The sequence below is a fragment of the Myripristis murdjan genome, chromosome 10, assembly GCF_902150065.1.
Source record: "Myripristis murdjan chromosome 10, fMyrMur1.1, whole genome shotgun sequence".
Classification (NCBI taxonomy): domain Eukaryota; kingdom Metazoa; phylum Chordata; class Actinopteri; order Holocentriformes; family Holocentridae; genus Myripristis; species Myripristis murdjan.
Genome location: NC_043989.1, coordinates 25,275,813 through 25,301,304, shown reverse-complemented (window position 1 = coordinate 25,301,304; position 25,492 = coordinate 25,275,813). Strand labels below are relative to the sequence as shown.

The 25,492-nt window shown below is 43.2% G+C and overlaps 1 protein-coding gene across 4 annotated transcripts; it reads right to left on the bottom strand.

Annotated features, from left to right (window-relative positions):
• Positions 1 to 381: 381 nt before the first annotated feature.
• Positions 382 to 23,591, bottom strand: LOC115366345 (centromere protein F). 4 transcript variants are annotated; one of them, XM_030061734.1, is made up of 18 exons: positions 23,262 to 23,591; positions 21,620 to 22,088; positions 20,568 to 20,764; positions 19,711 to 19,820; positions 19,306 to 19,370; positions 18,242 to 18,506; positions 15,826 to 16,019; positions 14,902 to 15,027; positions 14,571 to 14,699; positions 11,928 to 12,050; positions 10,409 to 10,544; positions 8,262 to 9,784; positions 6,582 to 7,457; positions 5,554 to 5,927; positions 5,020 to 5,116; positions 4,052 to 4,628; positions 3,789 to 3,921; positions 382 to 1,951 (listed from the first exon to the last, which is right to left on the bottom strand). In XM_030061734.1, the coding sequence occupies exons 2-17, from the start codon at positions 21,779 to 21,781 to the stop codon at positions 3,803 to 3,805; spliced, it is 5,073 nt and encodes a 1,690-aa protein (XP_029917594.1). In that variant the 5' UTR covers positions 21,782 to 22,088; positions 23,262 to 23,591; the 3' UTR covers positions 382 to 1,951; positions 3,789 to 3,802. The 4 variants fall into 4 exon arrangements, with proteins under 4 accessions (XP_029917594.1, XP_029917597.1, XP_029917595.1 ...); XM_030061737.1 differs by having other exon boundaries at positions 18,242 to 18,503; XM_030061735.1 differs by having other exon boundaries at positions 23,390 to 23,591.
• Between the last annotated feature and the right edge of the window lie 1,901 nt (positions 23,592 to 25,492).

Sequence of the window (25,492 nt, the reverse complement as noted above, 5' to 3'; positions counted from 1 at the left end):
CCACTTGATTCAAGAAAATTCTGAAGTTTACTCAAGTTTGACATAATCGGGACTATCTCATTTCACTGGGAGATTCCTTCACTTATTTTAAGAAAAACATGATTTTAACATATTAATGAGCCTAATGATTTAAGAGAGATTTTTTGTAGTGTAGACAGGAGCCATCTTCACTGAAGCATAGCACTCATTTAGACATAACTGCTTGCCAGCAGCCTAACAGCGTGGCACAGTGGACACGGATATAAGATGAAGCGAAGACAACACATTTAACATGTCTCCATGTCATCAGACTACACAGCCATCTCTTCTTCTCCTCAGGATTAAAAGAACCGATAGACACCAATAGACAACTGTTTCAAAAAGAAAAAGTGAACAGTCAAATTGAAAGCAAGCCTTTTATTCTACCTGCAAACACAACATGTCAACAAAGATACATTCACATAAAAGTGTCCTAAACAGGGCAAGAGGTTCACAGTGCGTCTGTGCTCTGAGTCTTCTCAACCCGCCTCGCCGCCAAAAGACTACAGATCCCAGAGATATGAAGGCAGTTAAACAGGAGGGGAAGTTCAGTGGGGGCGTGGGGGAAAATGGCAATAACAGGGAATCAGGTCAGTAACAGTCCACAATGTTCTGAGTGAATCAGTAAGCAAGTAAGAGACCAACTCGACCGCGAAATAAAATGTGAGAAATTAAAATCCCCCAACACTTTTGACAAACCTAAACAAGTCTTTAACCTTCATCTGCTGTAATTTCATAGATGCGGCTCTGTTGTGACAATGCTGGCTTTAACTCATCAGATCTTTTAGTGCCAGGCCAGCCATTACCATGCAAAGTGGTCACATACTTGGCTGCAAAATTATCGAGGACGACTAGTGGACAACACAATATAAGTACTGTACATTAACTTCAAATTCATCTACAAAATCTACACTGTACATACAGGCTACTGTTGTCTGTGGCACAATAACAAATGTGCAACAAGGACATATCAAAAATAGTTATATTAATCAAATATATTATATCTGATCAAATCTAGGAAACAAAATTACTGTGCTGACAAAATAAAGCTTCACATGTTTAGGTTTTGGTAAATTCAGAGCTAAGCTTGTTATGAGAGCTCGTTAGTGTCAGAGATTGACAGAAAAGCAAAAGCAGGAGTGGGAGGAGAAAATGGAGACAAAGAGAAAGAGAGAGAGAACACAGAATGTATCACCATACATGGAGCGGAAACCAACACAGGTTAGGTTGAGTCACAGACACGTGCGCGGCCCGTCTCTCTCTCTCTCCCACACACACACACACACACACACACTCACACACACACACACAGTAACATCGATATGATGACACATATGTTCACATACGCAGTTGTGCACAAACTTTCTCTCTCATTCACACATAAGACATTCCACACTTTCGTCAAATTACTGTAAACGTGAACACCTGCCCTTCACTAAAATTCATTCAAGTGAACATAAATAAGGCATCTCAACAAAAAAATGTTTTCACAACAGGCTGCTCTTGGCCTCAACCTTTTGCAAAACAAATCAAATCTATCTTGGCAAGGCCCTGGTTTGAAAAAATAGTATAAACTAGGCACTGTGTTTCATTCAAAGTATACTTAGGCCAGAGCCATAGGTTTCTGAGGCATATAGGAGCTACTGAAAGCTAAACGGTCCCTTTGGAAAAGTGGTTAACTTAGAAAAACATCAACACCTCTAAATCACTACCTCTGTCCCTAAATATACGGGTGGGTGTAAAGGAACTGCATTATGATGGACAACAAAGTCTCCCCACAGCTATTAAAGGACAAACTAGTGCCCATATGGTCTTTTAGATCCACAATGTAGATTTTTATGTAGCTCAAACCAGTGCAGAAAAAGCATCCCTTTGGTGTAGCAGCTGCCACCCGTCGGCGAGGTTTCTAGTCGGGGCAGTGATCAGCTTTGTCCTGCACACAAACAGTACACACAAAATGCCAATCTTAGCATTTCATTTAGCTTTGTAATGAATCACAAAAAAATGAATCTGTTTTTTTAATCATTTGAAAACAATCTACCGATGGAGTGACGTCATTTTACCTGCCTACCTATTTTGGAAAAGGCAGATCACATAAGAAACTCAAATTAGGACTTAAAATTCTATGTTTAATTGAACTTTGGTAGAGTGTTAGGTTGCATGGTCACCTGGGTGTTATATAGTCCACATAGTGGTGAAATGTCCTCATTAGCTGCTCTGCGCTCCCCTGGGCTGCTAACACACAATAAGGTAGGTCTGTCTTTTCTTTCACTTCCATAGTGCAGCAAACAGTTCCCAAAATACAAATACACTCCTCCCAATTACACTTTCAGCAGATAGATGAACACAAGCAAAGTCAATTACCCTAAAGATTAATATTTTTTGGCATTTCTGCTTTATTCGACAGTCACAGTAGAGATAGAGAGACAGGAAAGGCTGGGGAGAGAGAGGGGGATGACATGCAGCAAATGGATAGAGGTCGGCTTCAAACTCAGGACACTGTACTAACAGGACATTTCTTCTTGGTGCAAGGTTACTATATGGAAGTTTCCTGCAGATGCAAGCTGCTGGATCTACTTTCCAATTAAAATAGGAAGATAAAAAGAAAAGGGTTGTTTAATTACCTCAAAAAATGAGTACCAGGACTTATTTTCTATATTGGTATAATCTGCTTTGTTTGTTTATTTCCATTCATTTTTGCACTTAAAAACTTATTTTGTGAATTGTGTTGCTGTGCCATGGGAGTGAATGGAGAGACACATCTACATAATTCTGGATTACCAGCCCAGGGGAGCATGGAGCAACTAATGAGGACATTGCACTGTAACACTCAGGTAACTATACGACCCAACACTCTACCAAAGTTCAATTTTGCTTCAAGTAGAAATAAAATGGTTTAACATATTTCAAGAACTGCAGACACCCTGATATTGCCCTGTTCAAACCATCATGTTCAGACACACTCAGAAAACATACATAGTTGAAAAAGAGTGATATTTTCAGGAACTTTACCTATATCTCACTGACTACGTTTACATGCACACCATATTCCTATTCGGGCCAATATTCCGGTTAAGGTAACTGCGCCGCGGCAACTGGAATATTCCGTTTACATGTTACTTGGCATATTCCCGTGTTTCGGCATATTCCACGCTCTTATGTAATGCAACACTCAGCCACGGGGGGGCAGCGCTACACGTATAAGCGTCTGGTCTGCCAGAAATACAGGAGAAGAAGAAGAAGCTGTCACTATTTCTGTGTTTCCTCCCATCGATATCCTCCATGATATTTAAGTCTTTGATCAGCTGAAGGCAGACTGCAGTCTCCTCCTCACTCCAAAAATGCTAGCTCTTCTTCTTTTCGCCAGGCTGTTCGCCATGTCGTTCTCCCCGCTTGCAGTAACCATAGCAACAAAGACGCCCCAGGCTTCATTGCAAATCGAGCATGCGCAGACATAACTGAATATTCTAGTACAGGGCATTTTCCGATTAAGGTGTTTACATGGCACAATATTCTGGTTAAAACGGGCATATGCCAGTTTCTCCAACCGGAATATGACCTTAATCGGGTTCGGTACGTGTTTACATGACTCGTGCGCAACCAGAATATTGAGGATATTCCAAATAATACAGGACTATGGTGTGCATGTAAACACGCTCACTGACATACTACAGAACTATTGAAATGAAATCTCCTAGTTCTTGAATTACAAAACTTTCTCTGCGGTCACACAGTCTCCCTGTAATTAGCAGATTATCTATGCTGGTTACCTGGAAGCTAGGTCTTAATCCGTCTCCTCGCTCTGAGCCGGGTCTCTCTGAGGGAGGGGTACGGCCGATGTCCCTAACAGAGCCCTCCTCACTATGTAGGGACAGGAGGGACCACTGGGGATGTCAGCAAAACCTGCAAGAGGGGAGGAGGAGAGACAGAGGCAGGACAGAGGAATGAACTGGTGAGGATTAGAGAGAGGTAGGGGAAGGATAGAGTGTGAAAGGAGAAGCAAAGTAAATAAATGCTTCAAATATGAAATTACCTTTCATGACAACTTCAGGCAAGCCGTAGGGTTCGTATTCAGTGTCATCGAAAGCAGCTGACAGCTGGCTCCGGTTGCGACGGATGCGTTCAGCCAGACGGGCTGGATCGGCTGGGATGGGGAAGGAACCAGAGAACAACATCTTGTCTGCAACCGCTGTCGCCTCAGATGGCGGGACAGGAGACAGAGGGGGAGAGTCTACCAATTCTTCATCCTCCTGCTCCTCTTTCTCAGTCTGTGTGTAGGCATGATGGAGTTCAGAGGCTGTCGGTGCTTTGGGAGGGTTTAGGCTTTCTTCAGTTTGGGTGCTAGCATTGTTCATGCTACCCAAACCCTCGGTCTCTAACGAAACACAAGTGCTATTTACTTCAGTGTTTGGTTTGGCCTCCGGATCCTCTCTGTGGAACTCGGTCACTTTGGTCAGCGGTGTTGCTTTGGTCTCTCTGGTGACCTGCTGCTGGCCGGTTTCAGCAGAATACATTTGGATTAATTCAGCCTCTCTCTTCTCTTTGTGCTGTGCTGAAGTGGTCTTTGTCTGTTTCAAGTACTTACTCTCCAGGTTTTCTTTGTCAGACTCCTGAGAGAAAGTAAATATAAGAATAGGCATTTTAGGCCAAATCATTATTCCACCTAGTAAACAAAACTATGGGCCCATGATTAAAAGCCTACATCTGAAGCGTTATTTTTCATTCTGAAACTGACTGGGCATAGCCCTCACTATCTAACAAACAAGTGTCGGATTCCTGAAGTGTACAGGGTTAAATGGCATATCCTTTCTTTGTAAAGGTAGATGAGCGAAGACAAGTATTGCAGGCATACAAAGAGCTTTGAATTTCAATGCAATGAAAAACAACTCATTCCTGAAATACTGAGGAGAGGTTTATGGGCATCAGTTGTGTCTAAGACAGAGGTGTCAGTAATATAAATTGTAGAGGAATCCTAAATCAAGTTGGGGGGAGAAAAATCACCTCATCAACAATGGTGAAGTCCTGAAGGTAACCCTGAGGCACTGATGTCTTTTTAGGAGGCTGGCGACTCTTTGGTACAGGAATTTTATGGGTCATTCTTAACGTGGGAAAAAAAATGAGACAAGAGATCAAAAGTTATCAGGATCATTACAATCATAATTATGCTGATCACCAAATATGAATTTACAGGTTGTTGTCTTTTTCCCTTTGATGGACAAGCAAGACATACTGATACAACAGGAATCCACATACAGTTCAAGACATGCAGTAAACACTGAACTATAGATAATCAGTCTACATAGTTTAGTTATTCCACACCAGTCCGTACTGTAGACTGGCAGATTAACAGTGAACAGTGTGAAACCTATGAACAGAACAATTGTTCTTCTGGGGAGCCCCCTCAAGAACCCCAGTTTGACAACCAGTGGTATATAGATTTGACATTCATTTGGTAAATTTGACTGTGTGTGTGTGTGTGTGTGTGCGTGTGTGTGTGTGCATGTGTGTGTGCGTGTGTGTGTGTGTGTAAAATACCTGGAGGCCAGCAAGCGGCCCTGCAGTTTGTTGGACGAACAGGAGAGGAGCAGCTCGTCCTCTCTGATCACTGTCACAGTAGCGGGGCTCTGAGGGACACCTTGGGGTGCTGGACCCTCAGGGCCAAGTGCAGGTGCCTGAGTCTGGCCCTCTGACAGAACGTGGGACGTGTCATCAGTCGGCTGCTGGTGTGACCCGGTGAGTCTGACAGCAGAGGTTCGGTCCTGGGTCTCAGACTGACTGAGATCTGTCTGGGGGAGGTTGTGGTGGAGGGCTGGGGTGGGTTGGGAGGCCAGCCTCCACACAGCCAGCTCCTCGGCCTGCAACTGGTTCTCCACAGAGAGAGCCTGCAGCTCAGCCTGCAGCACCACCACCTGGACAGGAGGGGAACAACAGGACAGAATGAATCAAAGAGCTTCATCATAATTAAAGAGTCACAGGGAAAAATGCAAACCAAAAAACATTTCTTATTTTTGTGCATACAGAGAACTAAACATACGTTGTAGTTATATCATGCTGAGTTATATTACTAGGACTGTACCCAACAAATCAGCTTCAGTTGTTCAAAACAACTATTTGTTTTTGTTTTTTCTTTTTAATTTATAGACTGACAATCAGAAAATGCATTGGCATAGGTTTCAAAGTTCATAGACCATGTTAATATCACAGGAATGCTATACTTAGTGTATGTGTGTGTGTGTGTGTGTGTGTGTGTGTGTGTGTGTGTGTGTGTGTGTGTGTGTGTCTCACTGTCCATAACCACATGTTGCTATTTGTAACTGTGATCACAAAGATTTGTCTTCTTAGAAATGGACTACATTTAATCTGTTTTATTGTGGTGTTGTACTGGCTGGCTTTAAAGAAAAAAAGACAAGAAAAGAAAAGAAAAGAAAAGAAAAGAAAAGAAAAGAAAAGAAAAGAAAAATGCTCCTTTCAGACTTCTCAGTCAACTGCATATAAAAAAAAAACCAAACAAACAAACATATTTTTGTGATTCCTCTACAGTGAAACAGGTGACACATCACTACCTGTTGCTGCAGGAGGCTGATCTGATGCTGAGGGACTGTTCCCGACTCCTCCTTAGCCCTGCTCTCCTCTTCTTCCCTCTCTCCATCTCCACTCCTCTCCCCATCCTGCCGTTTCGAATGCTGTCCCTCAATGATGTCACACAGCACGCTGGTAGAGCATGTTGTCACCTCCTCTGACCAAGAAGTGGCTGCATTTCCTGGCTCAGTTGAGTTTTCTTGGTTTTCAGCAGCATCTTGCAGCGCTGGGCTGTTGGTTTGTAAAACCATTAGGGCCTTGATTCTTTCTTTCAGCTGCTGATTCTCCTCTTGGAGAGCGAGTAAATTTGTAACCAGGGCTGCCGTTCCTCCTTGATCTTCAGTAGTATCCTGGTATATAGCTGCAGTGTGTAACGTCTCCTTCACAAAAACAAAGTCACCCTGAGTCTTGTTTGTGTCTGTTGAGCCTTGAGGAAATGTTCTTGACCGTAGTGCTTCTCTGTCTGAGTTTTGGCTGTTGCTAGTAGCTGGTGGTCTGTCAACATCAAAGGTCCTAGTCTCTGGTTGACCTGCCTCTCTGAGGACAGGAAGAGCAGCAGTCAGTGAGCTTGTAGTGAGGAGGATATTAGTGAACTTTTCATGGTTGGGTTTAAGCTCTGCGATCTGCTCCGCTGGTGTCTCATCCATCGCATCCCTCCCCTCCTCTCCTCTTCCTCTCCTTTCCTTCTCCTCCTCCTCCCTCTCAGCCCTGAGTCCAGCCAGCTCCTGCCTGCAGCGCTGCAGTTCTTCTCCCTGTCTGAGGACAGTGCTCTCCTTCTCCTGCAGCTCGGAAAGCAGGTTTGTGATGTGCTGGCTCTGTCTGTCAAAGGCCATAGTCAGCTGCTGGGTCTGAAGTGTCACCTGGGGAGAAAATAAAGATGGAAGGACAAAACTTAAATAGATATAAATTGATATAAATTAATATAAATATCTAATTATTTAACCCATTTTGCTGTTATTGTGGCTGCCTCTGCCACCGCCACAGTATACTATCAAACAAGACTATTATCATTATTACTATATATTGTTGTATTGTTATTATTATTATTATCATTATTATTATAATTATTAACACGCTCACTTTTTCTTCCTCCCCCTCCCACTCTCCCCCTCCTCTCTCTCTCTCCTTTCCTCACTTTCATTCACTCACCCCCCCTTCCCTTTTCCCACAATCAATCCATATTGGTTAGTTGCTCTCTACGTTTACTATCTTTTTCATTGTAATATGATGTTGTCATTGCTGTTGTTTGTCATTATTTCTGTTTGTTTATTTGTTTGTCTATTTGCTTGATTTGTCTTTTATTTATTTTTTTCCCCTTTCCACTATGTCTCGTTAACAGTATCACCAATTTAAAAAAAAAAAAGGAAGGACAGAGGGAGGGAGGGTTAGCCAAAGAGAAATGAAAACTAGATTAATAAGCTGTAAAAGGCTGCGCTGTCCTGTGTTATAAAAACAGCGGAAAGGCGTTAATAGACCAGATGCAAAGCAGGGATTGGTGACTTCTTGAATAAAACAAGTACAGAAAGAACACTCAGTACTGAGGTTGATGAGCTAGACATAAGAAGTGGAATGGATTTTTCATATGTGTGCTGGTACTTTACTATATGGAACATTATTGGCCATTTACTTTGTGGAGTACATTACCCACAATCCTAAGAATTTACCTGGTTCTGCAAGGCCTCCAGCTTAGCCTGGCACCGATTAGCCCGCTCAGTCTCCTTGGCATTCTTCTCACGCAGACACTCCACCTCCTTGGCCAAGTCTGAGGGGGAAGATTCCCCCTTCTCTCTCTGGTCCAAGATGTAAGACACACACAGTTTCTCCTCTAAAGTGCCATCGTCCAGATCAGAGACACTCCTCCCCGTTTGGCCCTTATGTGAAAGAGTAGAGCATTCAAGAGCTCTCCCGATTTTCTCTTCCTGGATGAGATCTGCTGTTGCCTGGGGGATCGCCATATTGCGCTGATTGGTGGATTTGCAGAAGAGGCGGTGTTGCTCTGGTGAGGGGAGGGGCTTGCTGTCGAGGTCAACGATGTTGGAGTTGACCTCGTCGTCGTGGAGAGTCAGGTAGGTCAGGGGGCTGTTGGCTTCTGAGAGATTTTTCTCCACTGGTGAGATGTTCTTACCATGACTCTTCAGCTCCTCCAGTTCGGCCTCCAGCTCAGCCAGTTTGATGCTCAGCTCCTTTCCCTCTCTGCCTGCCTGTGTCATTCTCTTTCTCTCGTCTTCCTGCTTCTCCCTCTCTCTCTCGTCCCGCTCTAAAGCCAGCTGTGCCTTCACCTCCGCTAGCTGCTTCTTCAGTTGAAAATTCTGCTCTATCATTTCGCTCTCCCTGTCTTCCAGTGTTTTCTCTTTTGCCCCGTCCTCCCCTCGGTTCTTCCTTTCTCTTTGCTCCCTTTCCCTCGTGATCTCTGCCTCCAGGGCAGCCAGGGTCTTTCTCAACCTTTCCGTCTCAGCCCTCTCCCTCTCCAGCTCGGCCTTCCTCTCCCTGTCCTGTTCCTCCCTCTCCCCGGCCTGGCTGCTGTGTTTACGACTCAGCTGTTTGAGTCGCATCCTTGCCTCAGCCTCAGCCCGCCGTTGGACATCCAGGTCCTCCAGACGTTTCTGGAGCTCTTCGCGGACGTCCTGTAGCTCCGAACGCAGTGCAGCGTTCTCCTTGCATAGGTCTTCAGAGGCTGCGGGCTGCTCGGACCTGAGAAGCGTGGTCTTTTCAGGGGAAGGCATTGAAGTATTGTCATCCACAGTGCCACTGGTAGGAGTCCCGGCAATGGATTGAGAGGAGTGAGGGAGCACCACATCAGCACTGGAGTGCTCTTCTGTCCCAGAGCTGTCACATCCCATTGAATCATTGGTTTCATTTTCACTCTTCCTCTCCATCTCCTTACTTTTTCCTCTGTCTCCTTTCCTTTGTGAGCATTCAGAGCTGGAGCAGGCAAAGACAGTGATGTGTTCAGAGTCGATACCTTCTCCCGGTTCTCTGTCAGTGGGAAACGTTGTCGTAATTTGTGCCCCCCTCTCCTCTCCCTCCTCTTCCCTCGCCTGCTCATCTTTGGTGGCACTAGCACTGGGCCTCTTGCTATGGGCTGATGGTCGGGGGTGGTGGGAAGAACAGGGTGGAGGGGAGAAGCTCTGTCCTACAGGACAGACCTGGACAGGTGGTGCAGAGGGTGTTGGGGCAGTTTTTTGGTCTGGAGTTTGAGGAAAATAAACAAACACAACACCAAAATCAATTTTTCTGAAACTACAGACCACACAGGCAGTGGAGAAAAAAGCATCAGTATGTTCATCCTTTAATAAGAATGTTAATAATTGGGATAGATTGACTGTATTTTGACTTGTGATAAGGGTCGTCCGTCATTGACCAGGAGAGGGCAGCAATGAGCCTTTTGTATAGAAGGTAAATGAATTCAAAATGGATCTAAATAATCATTATGACTTCTGTACTTGGCCAGGAAATGTCACCTGTTCATTTTCTTTAAAAAATTATAAAATATTCCACAGGGTGGCGTAATGACCTGGGACTCTGCCCTACAACCGGAGAACCAGTGTCCAAGCCCACGTTGACAAGTATCTTCTATGCTGAAGTGTCCTTGATCAAGACACAAAATCTCTACCAGCTACACAGCTGCTGCTCTGCATCTGACCCTGACCTTTGACCTCTATGTAGAAAAGAGCAAGACAGCAATCAATTCTCCTACAGGAAATTCAATTCAGTAATCTATTACATTTATTGCAGCATGATTATTACTCATCCCATTAACAACAACGCCCATCCTCCTACTCCTCCGTCTTGCCTACAGCTTTGTCCTCACCCTGTAGTTCTTTGAGGAGGTGTAGGGCTTCAGCTCGCTCTTCTGTCAGTCTCTTCCCCTCCTCCTCCAGGGCTCTCTCTCTCTTCCTGCTCTGCTCCAGGCTTGCTGCCACGCCTGCCGCCTCATGCAGAGCTTCCTAATGTATGGGAGCAAAACAATAAATAAATAAATAACATTGAATTAATTGAGTGTACTGAACTGAATTAAATCAAATAGATCTCAGCTGACCGGCTGTACACTCAACTTTGGGCCGAATTTTCTCCAGTGTCAGCTTTCAGCTGAACTGTTATCATCTAAATAAGCACTGATTTGTGCCCTTCTCTTCGACGTTTAGGACAGCTTCATACATTTGTCTCTGATTTTATAGCCTATTTTCTGTAATAGGTGATGGCAACAGTCCTGAGGAGTCATTTTTACAGAGGCATCTGATCTTTAATTTTACAAATTATGTTTAAATTGGGGTTGTCAAAGTGAATGCATTAACACGTGATTAATTTGTGGACAATAACACATTAAAAAATGAACACAATGTTGAACTTGAACCTTTAATCTTTAACTCCATGCAATGTCACATATGATGCAGTGCATGCCACCAGCACAGACTTAGTTGAATACTACTAATAAAGCAAATGAATGACAAGACACCCTGAAGAAGACAGAAATAAAATCACATGGACACACCACAGCGCTGAAATGTTGTTCTGTTGGAACAAAAGTTTAAAATATCAGCCAAATGCCAAACATTTTTACTATGAATGTTATTTCCAATAATCTTAGTAGCGGGTTGAGTTGCAGTGCTGTTGGAGAGTTGGAGGGTATATGGGTCAAATCTGTCACGACAACAAATCTGAGTGTTGGAGTTGTTAAAGGGATTTCCATGGACTGTCAGCCGGATTGAAAAACATCATATGACCTCTGTCGGGTAGAGCAACGATTTTTTCCAAAATACACTATACAACAGTGACAGGGTAAGCAAGCAAGTAATTTAACACATGATTATTCATGATTTATCATGATTAAACCATGATTACCCTGTGATTAAAATTATTTTAAAAATGAATCACTTGACACCCACTTGCAACACTGCTGCACAATGTTGGTGTTCTTATAATGAAATACCACTGACAAACGATAGAGACTTATGATTACTTTACAGTGCTACTGTACCAAGTGCTGCTGGTGGTATAACTGTGTGATAACAAAGAGCCTTTAACTCTAAGGCCAAAAAAGATACCAGATTTTTTATTCTGCTTGTCATCTGATTTTTTCCCCAAGTATAATAGGATTAGAATATTTGTTAGCTGCCAAAGTGTTTGACAGTCTGGTAGCTGATGTTGAAGCTGCCACTTGCTCATTATGAAAACAAAAAGCTAGACACGTGGCAGATTCAGACGCTGTTTAAAAATTAATTGAGTCCATTCTTTTGTCCACCAGTGCCCACTTATGAATAATTGATGCATCTAGACCCCGACTCACAGGACTCGGGAACATCCCAAGCCTGTGTGTGTGTGTGTGTTACCATCAGTTTGGCTTGCGTCTGTGCATCTTTTCTTTGGCTCTCCTGCAGCTGTCCTTCTGTCCACTTCAGTTTCTCTTGCAGAGTCTCCACCTCTTTGTCCAATGCCTGTTTCTGAAGAGACACCTGGCAGAGAAACAGAGAGAGAGAGGTAAGATTCAATATAAGCCAAGAACAATCAAAAATCCACAAGCCCACAAAGGCAAGCAGTATGGCAGGACAATGATGTGGCAAGCTGAAGAGCGGTGTGCACAGACAATAGAGGTGAAGCCATTCAAAGTGAGAGGCCATTTTCACAGGAGTAGCAGTCAGGGAAAACAGTGGAGGTAGGGACGTTAAGGGGGGAGGAAAATGGGAAGGAAAAGAGATCAATAGTTATTATAATAATAATAATACTAAAAGACATGATGTGTGTTAGTTATGTCAAATTCACTGCCTCTCCGGCAGGAACCTCATCTGCCTTAACTCAAACCCTCAACAGGCTATCTGGCTTCCTGCTAGTTCACATATAAAATTATACGAATTACCTTGAGCAGGGTAAACATGAACCACGGCTACATGCAAATCAAATAAACAGATTAGTTTGAGTTGTTAAATCTGCAGCATGTGGCACTGACGGCACTTCTGAGGTTTTCTGAAATTATTATAATAAGATATTTGATTTTAATGCAGTCTCTGGAAACTGCCAGACTGATTTTATGTTCGTTCTCTACCTCCCCCTCTCTCTTCGCACTCTTTGGCAAGTGTGAGGATTGCTGAAAGCTTCTACTCAGAGCCTGACATTGTAATGACCTGCTTACTGGCAAGAGCTTTGATTAGACTTTGTGATGCATTAAATAGCAATTAAAGACATGTTGTTGTCTGTGTTCTAACATTGGGCGTTTTATGTGGGCTACTTGGTTTTGGTTTTAAACAGCAAAAATGTGATTTGTCAAAAAAATGCAGTATGGTTGGTTTGGAGATAGATAAATGTCAAAACTGCATAACTAAAACTCCATGAAATGAGTGCTATCAGCAACTGAATGGCATTTCAGTTTTGCAAGTACGTGAGTTGGCTCAATACAAACTGTGCCTCTATTGTGTGTATGGACGTAGGTGTGCATGTGTGTGTGCACGCTCTGAAGCCTTATCAGATTAACTGAGATAACGTCTGTGTGGTTTCCAGAGGGCTTACTGTGAAGTTTGTATAGACATTGTGGGGAGACTGAATACCCTTTGTTAAAAATTTATGCACCATCATGACAAACAGCTTGTCTGCAAGTGTAGGAATGGAAGTCACTTGGGTTAGTAGGTGTCAAGAAGCTCACCTTTGATCTCAAATACAAAAATCTGTAGTATGATTATTATGCTGGTGAAAAAAAAAAACAGCATTCCTTCTCGCAACGGCAAAAAAAGGAAACACTGCATCCTCAGACGCATACATACGCCTCTCTCTCCTGTCATGCACCCCCCTCCCCCAAACACACATCTTCAATGTATCTTCACCCCCATCGTCATGCTGTCATGCCTCCCTTAATGAGAATGCTGACTGTTTCTTGTTCACACACAAAAGTTACAGGTTATGAGTGTGTTTCACACTCCCATAGCCAACGCATTCTGCATCATAAAACACAGTCACACGGTTATTACCTGTGCCGCTCAACCCTTCCACTGGGATGAAACCAGGAGGAGGGGAGGAAGAGGAGGAGAGAACAGGGAGGAGGAGGGGGGAGGCACAGAGAGCAAGAGAGTGAAAAGGAGAGCAAGAAAAACGACAAGCAAGGGCAAGAAGCAAGCGTGGGAGAAGAAGTGACATTAGTTTATTGACCTCTGATACAAACAACACAATCCCTGAGGACAGACAGAGGGAAAGAGAAAGAAGAGGGATAGACGGGAAATGGCTGAGGAAACAGAAAAGACATGAATGCTACAGATAAAAAGTATGTGTATCACAGAGGGCCTCGCAGTTTCCAGTGTTGATACATTTGATACATAACACACTTTCAGAGAACAATTCATCCAAAATAGAAAAAAACAAACAAAAAAAAACAAAACAGAAATTTTCCCATCTATCCCCAGATGCATTCTATTCACCCAGTCAGTTTCTGTGTGACTTGCTGAGGGCTCCACTCTGTCTCCCTTCACCCCAGCGCACTGGGGCTGGGTGGCTGGATTTTGTGTAGTTCAAACTGCCAAATATATATGCAACACAATTTGCTGGTGAGCTACGGCAGGAAATAGTTCTCAGTGGAACTGTTCATCCCTGAGGGCTTTGGTTCAAGTCAGGTATCCATATCAGTGTTTTTGGAAAGAGCTGCTGCTGGTGAGTGTTTCATCAGTAAAATTTTGCCAGTTTGAGCTCTACTAAAGAATACCTATCCAGTGCAACTGTGTTACGGTGAAGGGAGACAGACTGTAAACCTCACCAAGCCACACAGAAACTAAGTGGATGAATAGACTGTGCTAGAGGTAAATAGGAAAATATTTTTAGCTGTATTAAGGGTGAACTGTTCCTTTAAGGTTTAAACTAGGCAAGCATATGTCTACAAAAGGGAGCATTAGAGTGATTTGCACCTTGTTAGGCTAAGCTACAAGTGTTTGGAATGCGTGTGATCTTGAGCATGTGCAAGAGAGAGAGAGTGTGTGTGTGTGTGTGTGTGTGTGTACCTTGTCAGCTTGAGCCTGTAGGGCATTGTGGAGTGTCCTGGCCTGCTGGAGCTCCTGGTTGAGTTTGTTCACTTCCTGCTGCTGCTGCTTCTCCAGACACTGTTTCTCCTTCTGAAGCTCCAACAAATCCTGGCACACAACACAGAAAGAAGACAGAAAAAAGAAAGAAAAGAAAAGAAAGAATAGAAAATATAAACTCTTGGTGCCATTTAGAATCTCTCTCTCTCTCTCTCTCTCTCTCTCTCTCTCTCTCTCTCTCTCTCTCTCTCTCTCTCTCTCTCTCTCTCTCTCTCTCTCTCTCTCTCTCCCTCTCTCTCTCCCTCTCTCTCACCCTCTGATGCTGTTTTTCCAGCTCCTTGGTGCGCTGTTGGTGCTGCAGTCGGCTGCTGTCGGCATTCTGCCTCTGACACTTCAGCTCCTCCTGCAGCTGCCTCAGCCTCTGCTCAGCTCCAGATGCCTGGTGCGCACACACACGCACATGCACACACACGCACACACAGTCAAATGTATGTATCACAGTAAATTTTTTTGCCTATTTGTGTGTGTACATAAGAAGTCACACCTGGGTTCATGTTTATGTTCTTGTATAAATTTTAATAACTTTAAAACTATTGCTACTGTCTTGTGTTGATGTGATTCCTTTATCGAATTATACAATTTTATACTCTTACACAGTTCTTTATCTCTAATAATCTCCGCATGACGTTAGCTTTTATTTGGTGCTGCATGTTGTCTGGCATTTTAACATCAATAAATCATCATTTGAGACATGAATTTATTTGTAAACAGAGCTGGTATACTGCCCGCCTCTACACTGTCTTTTCACTGGGTCCAATTTCACTTTAAATGTGCTGTTGCTTTATGGCACAGAGCAGGAAGAGGGAGCTGCTCTCAGAGTTTCTCATGTTAACAGATGGAGGGAATGAAAAGGCAAAGGGACAAAAAAAAAAAAATCACTTTTAAAAATCACTATTAAATGTATTCTCTTCACTGTATCCACAGAGAAACCCATTGACTGAAGTTACTTATGAACATTTGTTTACTGTTATTACACCAAGGTGTCAATTAATCCCACAATGAAATACTGCTGTTTAAAAATGCTATTCACAGCACATTTAAATCATTGTGAAACCTGATTAAAACAAATGAGGTTTTATTGTTATTATTATTGCATACCAGTGTTTGTGTGTGTGTGTGTGTGTGTGTGTGTGTGTGTGTGTGTGTGTGTGTGTGTGTGTGCGCGTGTGTGTGTTACCCGTTCACTCTCCTGGGCCATGCGTGTATGTGCAAGGCTAATCTTGTCACTGGCTCTCTGCAGGTTGAGATCCTTAGCTGCCAGCTCCTTCCTGCTCTGTGCCAACTCCTCCTGAGACAACTTCAACCTCTGGGCCTCAGCTCGCAGCTCCTCCTCCAGAGCACACACACGACTCTGCAGCTCTGACACACGTGCTGGTGGACAGACCAGACACACAGAGACACACAGGTTGATGACTGTCAACGCTACGAAGATACAAAGTCCACTGGGGTATAAAAGCTTAAAGAGAATCCAAAAGTGAGTCTATAATTTATTCAGCTTTACCCTTCAAGGTCTCAGAGTGATAGAGTTACCAAAATTGACAGGTTTCATCCTCAAGGCAATATGAATGTTGCCGCTACATTTCATGGCGATCTAGCTTATAGATTTGGAGATACGCTGCTTTGGACCTATCTGCTAGCACACCAATATGGTGACATATTGGCCTCTGCTTCCCAGTGGGGCAAAAACAACAGGAAATCAACTGTTGAGGAAGATGAGGACCAATTATGTTTCATGAAATGGATACAATAAAATATTACTTGCACTGCATATTGAACTATCCATTTTATATTATAAGTGTGGAAAATGCAGCAAAAGAGCCCTGTCATTACATGAGGCAAAAAACAAATATTTCTAATACTTGTATTTATACCCACAGGTATCATGTAATTGTCAGGGGAAACAAGTCTTATTCATTATTCATTGTTATTATTATTATGAAGACTCTCTCTGTTGGACATATTCACAGATATGGACTACTTTTGTACAGCCAAATAAGAGTAAGAAAAACATTTGAATGCTATTATAGGGTGGATTCTGCTTTAAATGGGTCAAAGGTGGTTGAGTGGGTGGAGGCTGATGATGGAAAAGAGGGGAGAGGCAACACTGGGGAACACACACATAAACAAATCCAGAAATTGTACATTAGACAGCCACAACACAACAGCAACAGAAAGCTGGAGCCTGACAAACGGGGTCAATCCATACAGAGAGGATCATTGACAACCAGAGCCGCTCCCCCTCTGCACGCTGCACGTTCACAAGGCCTGTCGGCTTCACACTGTTGATTTCCTAATTCTAGGCTGAAGTAATTTCTGCTGCGCCACAGTCTAATCTGTTACTGCAGTACTTTGTATATCACAATTGTACTCTGTTCCTTATTCCTTGTTTAACAACATTTCAACCCTCTCAAATTTTGAGGGGGTCCTGATCACCTCATAACCATCTCGCAAAAGGGGAAAAAAGAATAATATATTGTGTAAAATACTGTATGCCTACTTTGCTACCTATTGGCATTTGGCATTTCACAGATATACTGTTACTTGTGCCATTGTTGTTTGATTTCGCCGCTGATTATTTTCTTATATCAGACCTTCAGAAAAAAAATCAAACAAAATCCCAGAATGTGTGAATTATAAATCTGGTATAGAGTTTGATCTATATGGGGGTAATAGCAGTCTGGTACATCAGAGGTACCAAAAATAAATTGCGTGTGTGTTACCATCACTGGAGTGATATCAGATGCAGCTAATTTTCTTCTGTGCTTAGCTGAATCTGAAAGTTTTAGGGACTACTGTTTAAAACCAGGTGGAGTGGCCTTAGCTAGCTCCAAGCTCAAATACCCTGTTAAATTGCTTGGTTTTGACTATCACACCATCAAGTACAGCAGCATAACAAAAGGATTACACAGTGGATTACAGTGGATGGGAACATGATGGCAGGCAGACACACACACACGGAAAACACCATAACACACACTTTCCCAACAGTCTTGCAGGCAAAGGAATACAGAAACACACATCATGCAGCCAGCCAAAAAGCACACCTAAAGTAAACACTGCACCTCCCCTCCCCCTCTGTGCTTCAGCAGCTAAGGGAAACCTTTATTGTTTCACCCTGTACCGTCCCCCTTCCTGCTCTGAGCAAACACACATAAGGGGAGGGGGTGCTAATTACACCTATAAAATATAAAGTACACAATGAATCACTCATCATCGTGCCAGTCTGAAAGCAGGCCGAGGAGTCTTTGGATGAGCCAGTGGCTCCTCAGCAACCTGTTATGTAAGAAGTGTTTGAGGTTACACTGGGTAACGTCAAACAAGACTTTGGCAGTTTCCTCTACACTGATTTAATTGTGGTAACCCCCGCTGATGCAAACTACATGCTAATCATAAGTTCAGTAAAAATTCATCATCTGGCCTTAATTTCAATCCCTCCTATTCCCATTATAATCTACAGCAAAACATTGTATCAAAGTTATGACACAGATCACAAACACTACATTACTGGCATAAGGTGTGGGCTTATCTTGACAAACGGCAAATAGGAAACTTAAACTACTTTGTCACGGTGACACCTTAACACCCCAACTCACTGTCTGTCTCTCTCCTGGAGTCCTCTGCCTTCCCATAATCCCCCTGTTCCACCTGGCCTCGACTTATGGCATCAGATGAGGCCGCCTGCGGAGAGGGAGGAGGGCATGCCCTGGCTGTTGTCCTGGAGTTATCCCGTTCCCATGGAAATGCAGCCAGGGGAGTGGAAAAGGAGTCCGATTGGTTGGACGGGTGGCGGTGGGGCGTGCTCTTGTGCTGTTGTCGTGGTAATGAGCCTGAGGGCGCATCTGAGAACTGAAGCTGTTGCTGAATGGGAGAGGAGAGACAGACATAAATCTAAAACATTTTAGCAGCATTAACTGCTAGAACACAACACATTGTAAATGTTGTTTGTGATGATGATCTATACTTTTTCTCTGCACATGAGAAGATGTCAGTAGTAGCTGTTACAAAGTTTGAAGTTCAGGTGTGAACTGGCTAGGGATGGGATGATATAGCATTTTACCAGGGTTTGTGATAAAAAGCACTCACAAAAAGTTGATCATGGTGAACTTCCATTATGAGAATAATCCTAAATCAGGATAACTGTGAATATCCTCATAAGAGTGACTTGAAAAAGCTCACTAACATACAGTCCTATATTGATTTCCTGACTCATATATCCAATAAAACAATCTTCTTAACATAATGTGAGGTAAAGTGATTCCAGTATATTTCAGTGCCATTTAAGAGTTTTAAGTATATATAAATGATTATCAGGATAATATTGTAAATGACATGAAATTGTAATATTGGCCCATGCCTAGAACAGACAGGTTAAAGTTTCACAGTAACACAACTCACTTCTAACTTTTGTCAGCTACATAGCGCTCACTGAAGAACAGGCTTGACTTTTCAATGAGTTAAGAGTCGTACATTGTCTGACTGACATGAATTTGCCTCTTATTGACCATAACGCCATGACAACAGCAGAGCGGTCAAAAAAATCACATGGCCAGTTTCACCGAGAAAAACTGAGCCAAATCCTACAACAAGACAACGAGAGCTTCCAACTGAAAAAAAAAAAAAACGGACGGACTCAGTGTTGACACACACTCGTACTCACTCGGGTGTGCGGCGGCTGGCTGTCTCCTTCTCCTCGGTGCCCCAGTCTCCTCTCCCTTCTGCCGCCTACAGGACAAAAACACAACATTGAAGTTTCCACACAAAAATCGGTGCCCAACAAGGAACAACAGCAGTAAAGAACCTAAGCTGCTCATTGAGTCTAAGGATAAGATGAGCAAAAGAAAACACAACAGTCCCCAAAGAACAGAGAGAGGAGGAGGAAGGGGGAGGACGGAGCCATGGGAATTCTTTTATGACCTCTCTGCTCATTTGGGAGACCTGTGGTTTTCCATTGAATTTCCCACACTATACTACCATACATATGAACAGCAAGACAGGAAACAGACGACGCAGCAGTCTTCTGAGCAGAGAACAGACACAGAGAGAGCACCATAAAGTTACAGGCCTATGCTGTTGCTTTCCCAGGGTGAGGACATATTCCAGCAGGGAGTGGAGAACAGGCTGGAGTCTCCTGACCTGCTGCTGTTCTGCAGCTTCTCCAGCTCTGCCTCCAGCCTGGCAGGGGAGACAGACAGAGAGAGGTACAGAATAAAGCAAAAAGTTAGGAGGAGCAATGAGACACACAAAGTAAGGTTCAGCAGCACAGATGAAGGCTTTGTCAGTTGATATCACATCAAATTAACCTATGTCATCCAATTTACCCACAGGGATCATTAAAGTTTCATCAGCAACACAAACAGAGCAGTTACATCAAGAAAAAGATGCCAAACCAGCCCTAGATAATACAAAAATCCTTTCAGAGTCTCCAATTTATACTGAAGATCCACTAATGTCATTTTTGCACTGCTGATACCAATTCAAGGAACTTATCTGATCAGTTCCTTTCACAAAACAGTTTAGTCTAGCTTGGTGTAAGGTTCACTGGGAAAAATAGATTGAGATGTTATCTTTCTCTTCCATTACAGACATCAAGTACCTTTACACATGAGGAAAAAATGGCACAAAACCAATTCACTATGCTGATGTATGACATTAAACATGGCTTTTAGGATTCATTTCACTGTGAAAATTCCCTGCTATAGATACACCATATCATACATACATCAATACAAACATGTATTTTATTGACAAAATTAACTTTTTATGTCCTTAATGGGAAATTTCATTTGTAGCAAGGCATGGAAACCTATTCACATTCCCACTGAAACAAAAAAACAAAACATAACATAGATTAAAATAAATAGAACAGTCCCTCATCCTAATTAAAAAAGGCACAACCCTTTAATTTTTCCCAGCACTGACCTTTTAACCTCCTGGGTGAGATTTTGGGTGTGGGTGCGAGCAGCATCCAACTGGCCCTCCAGAGAGCAGACCTGGGCCTGCTTGGTCTGAAGTTCCTGAGACAGTCGCTCCTTGGAGGACACAGCGGTCTGGACCTCCTCCCGGGCACCCTTGAGCTCCCTCTGCACCACCTGGAGCTCCACGCGCACCTCCTCATACTGGAGGGAGAGGACAGGAGAGAACACACACAAAAAAAACTTTTTAGGAAGAAAGGTAAGGTAAATTTGAGGACTCACCACAATTCATGTGAGAGGTTGTTGACAATGTCAGAAAGATACCACAGAGATGTCAAATGTAATATTCAAGGCAAAATGCTATAAAAAATAATTAGGACCGAACAATTAATTGAAATATTATCAAAGCTGCAATTTGGGAATAGTGCAATATCCAAACCAATGGATCTGCAGCCTTGACAAAGGTGAAATGTGTGTCAAAATAGCATTATAAATTAAGTGTTACATTCACCAATAATAAATATGATTAATACAGACACTCTTCACAGTATACAAAAAATAAGAATCTAGGTCCTCCAAACTAAACATGAGAAAGAATAAGCACTTCACAGTGTTAAGAAAGAACCATGTTATGTGACCTCATATAGCCTAATACATGAAACTACATTGCCTCATCTCTTGCCTCAATTAGTATTGCAGCTATTTAGTCTATCAATTATTTTTTCACCATTTAAGTGACAAAAATAACAACATATGCTCATCAGAGGTCAGCAGAGCCAAAAAGTGATGTCTTCAAATTGCTTCCTCAGTCAGTCAACCAAATACATACACACACAAAATACACACACATATACAGACAGACAGACAGACAGACAGACAGACAGATAGATAGATAGATAGATAGACACTTGCAAATATTTGCAATTCTGCTTATTTTTTATGAGGAGCAGCATCACTTCATGCTTAAGCCAACAAGAGCAAAAAATTCTGTCATTAGGAGATACATTCATTTAGATTTAAGAAAATCTGCTGGTCCTAAACCAGTATGGCAGTCTGTACCTTAGCATTCTGTTTGTCGAGGGCAGCCTGGCTGTTGTCCAGCTGCAGCTGCCTCTGCCTGTTCTCTCTGGACAGTCTCTCCTGCTGGACCTGCAGCTCCTTCACCTTTTGCAGGACCCGTCCAGACAACCCTACAGTCCAGTCTTCCTGAGCCCAGCTCATCTCTCTCTCTGCCTGGGCCTGACCGCTCCACCACTGCCTACTGATCCCTCCTGGCCAGGGTGGCAAGTCAACACCAGCTGCAAAACTTAAGGCTGGCAAAACGTTTTACCTTTTCAGTTTGCCTGCTCCACAAGCCACTTTGGTGGGTAAGCAAAACCACCACTTTCTATTCTAAAAGGCAGTTTGGTGTCCGAATAAGTTGGAGTGGCTCATGAAGTTTGGCATCCACAAAGCAATGCGGTAACGGGCCTGCCCTATTCCAGGCCGACAGATTCAGGAGCCATGGGAGCCAGGCAGAAAACATAGACTGCAATAGAGAAAATGCAAAGTGAAGTTCAGTGAGGTGCAGGCAGGTGTGTGTGTGTGTGTGTGTGTGTTCTAACACAGAATACAATCTATACAACATTAGTGTGGGCATGTTTCAATTAGTGGCATATCTAGCTGTGAGTCCTCTCTTTGGATATGTTTTGTTACTAAGGCTCTGATCCCCCAAGGAGACGCTGGTAGTCAGCAGTGTGCTGCTGTGACTCAGTGTTTTCCAACCAGATTGGCTGCCAGTTTCCAACAGCACTTCCAGTTGAAAATAGACAAACCTCCCACACCCACACCACTGCAAAAGTTAAATGTTCGCACAAGCCACAATAATTTCTTGGCTCAGAATTCACCATGTTTGACAGTTGTTTCTACATTACATATATAAATAGTGCATTTGCCATTAATATCTACATATGAACATGCGTTCTCAAATACACACAGAGACACACACAAACACACAAGCGGTTTGGAATGAAGAAAAGCCTGATTGAAAAGTCAAGGCCAGACTAAGCCTGAGCAGATTCAAACTGAATCAAGTTTCCACATGCGTTCTCGCCTTAAGGCCATTAACAGCAGTAACCCCAGTGAGATCCTCCAAAGATGCACCTCATTGTTTCAGTCATCGCTCACACGTTATGTCATCGCAGTTTTCATTCATGTGATGACAAGAGCGGTAAGAAATGCTGTGGAGGAGCTTAAAGTATGCCGAGTTCACCTGACAGGTGGCTCAGTGTGACACACACCACGGTGGCTACAATGGCACCAAAACAATACCATTGTAGGAATGCTGTTTCAACTTTTAGTTGTGTGTCTGTGTGTGTGTGTGTTTACATTGGGTTAAGTTACTGAAAACAAGAGCCAACTCAACATGTCGCACATGCAGCCTCCCAAAAGAGCCAGTCGAGCCATACTTATATTTAAGTTTCATAAATAAAGGCAGGCGGAATAAACCCTCAGTGGAGGTGAGACGAGGCAGCCTGACAGAAGCTGGACCCTGGCCTGTAAACGTCGCACATTATCGCTGCAATGACGGTCACGCGGTTTGAATAGTGCGAGAGTACAGCGAAGTGACAACCTGATAATAATTACACAGCACTTCGGCTTATTCATCAGTTTAGTGTCAAGCGGAAACAGCACAATGTCAGCGAGTTAGTCGCAAGCTCACCTCTTATTCTGAGAGAAAGGCGGACTTTTCTGTGTCGTGTCGGTGTTCAGTCAGTTGGCAGTTAGCGGGAGACTGACACAAACCTCAAGTTAGCTACCATGCTAGAGGCTAACCCGCACTCCACTTACCACTCACTTTAGAGCTGCTTAAAAGGCGGGCGGGAGTCCCAGGACAGCTTACATACTGATGTCACGGACTCTGCTGTCTGTTATCGGACTAGTTACAGAGCTACAGCCGAGGACGGTCTGCTGTACGGCGAGCCGATAATCACTTTTATTGTAACCGAAGCTAACATCTATCTGACAGTTTCCACATCTGCAACATGATGCCGCGAGCCTCATCGGGCTGACAAGCCAACTAGAGCCGCTGCGGCACGAGGAGGGGCGGGAGCTGGTGACGTAGCAGGGGAATGTTTGGGAAAAGTCCTCGCGGGGCACTGAACCTTTGATGACCTCTAGCGATGCAAGCCGACGGTGATGGGCACAGACACAAGCCTCAGACATGACATCACTGATTCTGAGTTTAATAATCGCACAAAAACACATGAAACTGCATTTATTTATTGTCGCAAAAATTCTAATATTGTTTACTTTGGATACAGGATAGTCAGGTGTGTTAAGCCATGTAGAATTGAACTGCCATGTAAAACCAAAGATGTGACTACAGACATGATAAAAGAAAAAATTACTGCACATGAAGAGGGAAAGTTTTGGTTTTGCAAGAAAGGAACGAAGTGGCAGAAATGAATAAGGACTCTTCTTACATGGTGTTTGCCTTCCCCTCTGTCCAACAATGACTTATCCCCTCTTACAGTTTATAAAATATATGACAACAGATTTCTAATTTTAAAGGATAAATTGCATTAATTTGTGCCTTTACAGACAAGAAAGTTAAACTTTTGCATGTAAACATGTGGAACTATGGTGTTTATATGACACTTCTTTCATAAACAGCTTTTCACTGGATTTTAGCCCCATGCGTGGTGGATCAAACATACATAGCCACAGTTAGCCTAATTTCTTGATAGTTACACAACTAGCTATTAATCTACTTTTCTTCTATTAACCTCCTTAACATTGCCAAGCAGCGTCTGGTTGACCAGCTGATAGTAATCCACTGCTGCAGGAGTCTGCCACCAGCTAAAGAGAGGATTACCAAAAAAGAGAAAAGGGAATCCCTGCGGCAAGAGAGACACGCTGGTTAAATTAGAAGTTAGTCTATAGTTGACACACACACTACCTACATACTTGATAGAGGATACATACAGAAAGGAAGAGTCCAGCCAAGGTATATCACTGACCAACATTTTTTTTCTTTAACTTTGCAGGGCTGAGAGAGTGACTGGGGAATAAGTCACCACTTACACCTACAAGGGAACCCATGCTGAAGGCTCAGAAAATGAAAACCTAGATGGATATCTAGAGTCCTGAGGATGGAAGAACAGCACACAAGATAGGAAATATTGTTTCAAGGCCAAAGGATGCAACACTGGACAGAGCAGCCATCCCTGATCCCCACCAGAACACCTTCAGTGCCCCTTGGCAGAGATTAACCAAGTCTCTGGAGCTGGACTGGAAGGATGGAGCTCCATTCTTCCAAAAGATATCCCCCAATTTAGTGCTGTGATGATGATGGAAAATACTGTCTAGTATGTGAGATGTGACTGTGCAGGCCACAGCATCATGATTTCTATCATTTTCATCCACATCAAACTGTTCAGTGAGCCCTCATGCCCTGTGGCTGGGGGTGATGCCACCCTGGAGGAGACCACTCCCATCAGGATAGAAATGTTTCATCACAGGCTAAACGTGATCACTCAGAATAACTTTGTATTGATTTTCAGTGAGTCATCCTTGTAAGGGAACAAGTGGAAAATGCCCCACACAGCTTCACAGGGAGTGGACCACATCACTGTAGGGGTCCAGCATTCAGGTCTGTAGTGTTCTCTTGGTACTGTTGCCCACGTGTCCAGAGCATGGAGACGGATGACTCAACCGACTGCATCACTTTCATCCTCATCTCTGTAGACCAGTGCCAGTGGTTTTTGCACCACTTAACTCTCAAATGTCCATGACCAGTAGAGTTTCAGAGACTTGGAGAATCTCTGCCAAGGAGCATTGAAGCTGTTCCAGTGGTTTTGTGTTGGCTGAACATCTCACTAAGACACTTCATGTTTTCCATTAAATTTCCACCAGTCTGTATTAAGAATTTTGACAAAAACACCTTTGCTG